Source organism: Peromyscus eremicus, chromosome X (genome assembly GCF_949786415.1).
Source record: "Peromyscus eremicus chromosome X, PerEre_H2_v1, whole genome shotgun sequence".
Classification (NCBI taxonomy): Eukaryota; Metazoa; Chordata; class Mammalia; order Rodentia; family Cricetidae; genus Peromyscus; species Peromyscus eremicus.
In genome coordinates this window covers 55,017,178-55,022,003 of record NC_081439.1, presented here as the reverse complement: position 1 = coordinate 55,022,003, position 4,826 = coordinate 55,017,178, and the positions used below count along the sequence as shown (strand labels likewise).

The window sequence follows — 4,826 nt, the reverse complement described above, 5'->3', positions numbered from 1 at the left end:
TTCTTCCACTACTGCAATGTCACCTGGCCTGGCTGAGGTCTTGGAAGTCAGGGCTCTTTATCAAACACAGGACAGAATATTGAAGGAAGCCCTTTCATATGTTTCACCAAGTGAAACATCAACCTAGGGCATCCTTAGTGTAAATTCCTCCCGAAATTCTCAGCCTGGGAAACATTTCACTCCAGGCCACCACCAAGACGGCAGATGTTATTACCCAAAGCCTCATCTGTCCCCCCACCCCCAACCTGCTCCCATTCTTCAGGAGCCCTTTACTGAAGGCCACCTGGGATACAAACTTTATATGGACTAAGTCAGCTACACAAGAAATGCAAACCAGGTATTTCAAAAGCTGCTTTTATTGTTAACACACTGCACAAGTGTTTTTAAACATTTTTGAACTTACATATATTATTTGAGAACATTTGGAAGGGACAAAGGTTTTTAAAAATGAATTTAAGTAACTTCACCAAAATACAGGCTTTGATGATTAACCTTAAAAATTACTGCAAATCATTCCATTCTTGCTCTTCTTTTGGCACATTCAGGACATCAAGAAATCTTTAACAGAAACAGCTGTATTATTCACTGTTTTCTTTTACACAAAACTGCATCAACTACTTTATAACTTCCCCAAACTGCTTTTAAAATATTTCTCTCTAAAAATTAAGTAAAGTCACTAAGTTCATGTCTTCCACATCTCTGAGGTAGCCCTCACTTGGCCTACTGGCTCATTGAAACTGATTTTCTGTATCTAACAGTTACATTTAGCCTTTAAATTTGAAAACGAATTTTTTAAAGCTTAGAAAACATTGAGCAACTAAAATCCATTTGCAACTGAAATCCATTTGCAGTTTCACAAGTTTGAATGAAAAACAAAACAATCAAATTACTACTGGAAGACTTGTTTATAACCCAGGCATTCTAACACTGGTTAAAAGCAAACTAAACTGCCAGCTGTGGCATTTCCCCCCACTGGAAAACACAATGAAAAACACTCATAAATCACTTCAGTCTCACAAACTCCACTTTTATCAAGTGGGTTGATAGATACACCGGGAAAAATCCCACAAACTGAACCTTTCTACTACATTTATTTAAACCCAGGTAAATAATGGAAAAGTCCAAAACTTCCATTTTCAGCCTAATGGTAACTGAAGCGCAAACAGGGCAAAGGTACCTAAGGTCCAAGGTAGACCTGATGAAACATAAGCCTCTTGGGTGTCCCAAGGAGGTGTTTTTTCTTGTGCGCTTAAGCCCCCATCCCCACCCCAAAGAAGACACAAATAACTGAGTGTAGTAAAACAAAACAACAAACAAACAAAATAGGGCAGGACTTGGAAAAGATTTCAAGATTTAAGTCAATCTTGAAAAAAATAAACCAGCCAAGGAAAAAGCGACTGCTCCTACCGAGAAACGGAGAAACGCCATAGCTGTTTCAGTTCTCTCAGGATCTGCGGTGTCAAGCGCGGGAGAAACATGGCGCCTAAGGCAGAGGTCTGTGGCTGGTGACTGCTGGAAACTTCTAGAACAGGCGTGGCGCCATACCTCCAGTGGCGCCAGGGCTCTCAATGGGCTTCACTGAATTGTAGTGCTCTCCGAACTCGCAGGCATAGTGAAGATAGACGAGAGTGAGTGGCTTCCGAGTGTACTCCTCCCCAATAACAATGATGGGTGAGTTGGCCTGTACCACCTCGATGGGGGTCTGCAGGATATGCGACATGGCTCTCAGTTCCAGTTGGCCGCCCCACGATGCCTTGTGCACGATGTCATCGCAGTACCTCAGGAAGTCTTCACGGGTGTAGAAGTTGCCAGCCTCGGGCTCAGTGAAGAAAGGTAAGAAGTCATCAACGTGTTTCCTCATGTAGTAGGCCGTGCGGTAGCGCAGGCTCTCGACCGTCACCGAGTACACCAGCTGGTCCTGGATGGCACGGTACATACAATGGCCATCGGCAGGGATGGTCTTCATCTCCAGGTTTTTGGCCCCCAGAATGGCAGCGACCTTCTCTTCCTCCTCACGGCGGTAGGTGGCCAGCTGTTCGGCCCGGGCCGCAGGCATCCTCTCCTGGTGGTGTCTCTCCATGTGAGCTCTTCGCTCGCGCCTTTTCTGGGCCTTCGATGGGCGTGGAGGCAGATTCTCAAGATTCATCTTGGTGAGGTCGGCTGTAACCGATTCCAAGCTGGGGTCAAGATCTTCAAATTTCTCCAGCTCTTGCTGGTGCCTCTGCTCCATCTCGGCCTCGAGGCGAGCCACGTCAGCAAGCAACTGCCTTCTTCTGTTCTTGTCACTCTTTGGGACAGAACTTTTCAAGGCCTGGATGTGACCTTGCAGCTCTCTTCTTTCGCGATAGTGGCGGCGGATCACCCGCTGGAAATCATTCTCAGTGTCATCCATCATCCCAGTGGAAAGTGGGAAAAGAAGTTTGGAGGAAACTGGAACAGTTCAAACCACCAGACAGCCTCACAGATCCTCTGCCTGAGGTCGCTGTGGCACTCTGCTTGCCTCAGGGGCTGGTTGCCCCCTCCCTACTCACAGCCCTCTCTGCTATTGGCTACTGCCTCGAGGCCACGCCCCCCAGACACGCCCGCCTTTGTGACTGGCTTTCAAGAACCCCTAAGTATGTTCTCATTAGACCCCGTAGCACCTCACGCCTCTGGTTTTTAACGGACTTCAAAAGTCGCTCCTAGGAGTCTGCCTTTCTACAATGTGTGCCATAATTAGACTTGTAGAATTTTTCAGTCACTCTTACTCCCTACTTCTTTTCCAAGTTTAGACAGAACACAGACACAGGCCATGCTTGATAACCACATGATAAATATTATCAGCTGAATATGTTCTGACCCTGAACTTGGCATTTCTCTTTGTGTCCAACAGGCAGTGTGGCTTTCTCTAGTTTTTCAGGTCTCTTGACCAGCGAACTCTTAATCTTTGTGTATCAGAACAAAGACGTTTCCTTACATTCTTGGGAACACAGAGTCCTTTTAATTTATGTTTCAAAACCGATGAGTTCCATCTCCGTGTAAGACGGCAACAACCACCCTCTTCAGAGGCACACACTACAAAGAAGTACTAACAGAAATCGGCCAAACGCCCCTTCTTCTGGGCCCCCATGTCCCTAAATGGGCTCTCCAAAATATCCAGGAACCATCACAAGCCAGTATTCATCAGGTCATTTTTTCCTGATTGTTTTTTAAAAAGTATGTCTCAGAAGATTGTTGCAAAAGTTCGGGAGGAAAAAAACCCCTCTTTCAAATATGCTTTTATTGTACGATAATCTGTGTCTTTGTCCTTAGAGTTCCCAAACTGGCCTTTTAGATACTGCCCCATTCCCTACTTGAGAACCACATTTGTTAACACAAGCCTGTAAACCTAGCACTTGTGAGGTGGAGGCAGGAGAATTGAAAGTTTCAAGGTCATCCTGGGAGATGTAGTAAGTTCCTGGTCAGCCTGGGGTATGTTGAGACCCTGTCTCAGAAAAAACCAAAACCAACCATACAGGACAAACACTACAACAGAAGTATATTCTCCACCCTATATACAGGCTTTTGTGTGAACGTAAATCCTCATTTCTCTGGACAGCATGCCCAGGAATGAAATTACTGTGACACATTCTAAGTGTGTATTATTTTTAAAGAAACTATTTTCCAGAAAGGCTGTAGCTGGTCAATTTCCACTAGAAGTGAATGAATGTTCCAGTTTCTTTGCATTCTTACCAGCTTTTTGGTGTTGTCACTTTTAAAAAGCTTACACTACTGTAAATGTCATGATAATCTCATTATGGCTTTAATATCCTCATGGCTACTGGTTTTTTTTTTTTTTTTAGTACCATAGATGGAACCCCAGAGCCTTGCATATAATAGGGAAGTGCTGTACCTTGATGGTCATCTTTTAAATTTTTTATTTGTTGTTAGTGTTGTTGTTGCTGGTGGTGGTAGTGGTGGTGGTGTGTGTGTGTGTGTGGTGGGGATATCTGTGCATGGGCCTGCATATGCCATTGTGAATGTGTAGAAGTCAGGCTCCTTTACCCACTGAGACATTTTGATACTCCCCTCAATTCTCTGTCTCTGTTTCTGTCTCTCTCTCTCTCTCTCTCTCTCTCTCTCTCTCTCTCTCTCTCTCTCATTTACTTATATTCCTCTCATAAACTACATCCTGACCACCTCTCCCCTAGATCCATTGCTCTTCCTCTTCCCTTCAGAAAGGGCAGGCCTCCCAGGGATATCAACCAAACACAGCATATCAGGTTACAATTAGCCTAGGCACTTCCCCTCATATTAAGGCTGGTCAACGCAACCCAGTAGGAGGAAAAGGATCCCAAAAGCAGGCAAAAGAGTCAGAGACAGCCCCTCCTCCCACTATTAGGAGTCCCACAAGAACACCAAGCTACACACACACACACACACACACACACACACACACACACACACACACACGAACAAACAATATTTTATTGTATGTAATCCCCACTAGTTTATTTTTTGTTTTCATTGCCTCTGTGCAAGTGTGTGTGTGTGTGTGTGTGTGTGTGTGTGTGTGTGTGTGTGTGTATGTGTTAACCAAGAAATCACCACAAAGGACAATGTCATGAAAGTTTTTATTTTATTTTTTTAGGAGTTTTACAGTTTAAGGTTTTATATTAAATCTTTACTCTGCCTTGAGTTGCTATTTGTTTTTAGGATAATATGATGGATAAATTACTTTGTTTTGCATGCAGATATTCAGTACCCCCGAGTTTGTTTAGTATCACATCTTTCCCATATTGTGTACTTTTGGTATGCTTGTAGAGTATCAGTTGGACCTATGTGTGGAAGTTTCTTCCTCACCTTTA

At 44.0% G+C, this 4,826-nt stretch overlaps 1 protein-coding gene across 1 annotated transcript; it reads right to left on the bottom strand.

Annotated features, from left to right (window-relative positions):
- Positions 1-338: 338 nt before the first annotated feature.
- On the bottom strand, positions 339-2,689 carry Otud6a (OTU deubiquitinase 6A). Its single transcript, XM_059250428.1, has 2 exons — positions 1,408-2,689; positions 339-558 (listed from the first exon to the last, which is right to left on the bottom strand). The coding sequence occupies exon 1, from the start codon at positions 2,393-2,395 to the stop codon at positions 1,523-1,525; it is 873 nt and encodes a 290-aa protein (XP_059106411.1). The 5' UTR covers positions 2,396-2,689; the 3' UTR covers positions 339-558; positions 1,408-1,522.
- Positions 2,690-4,826: the final 2,137 nt, after the last annotated feature.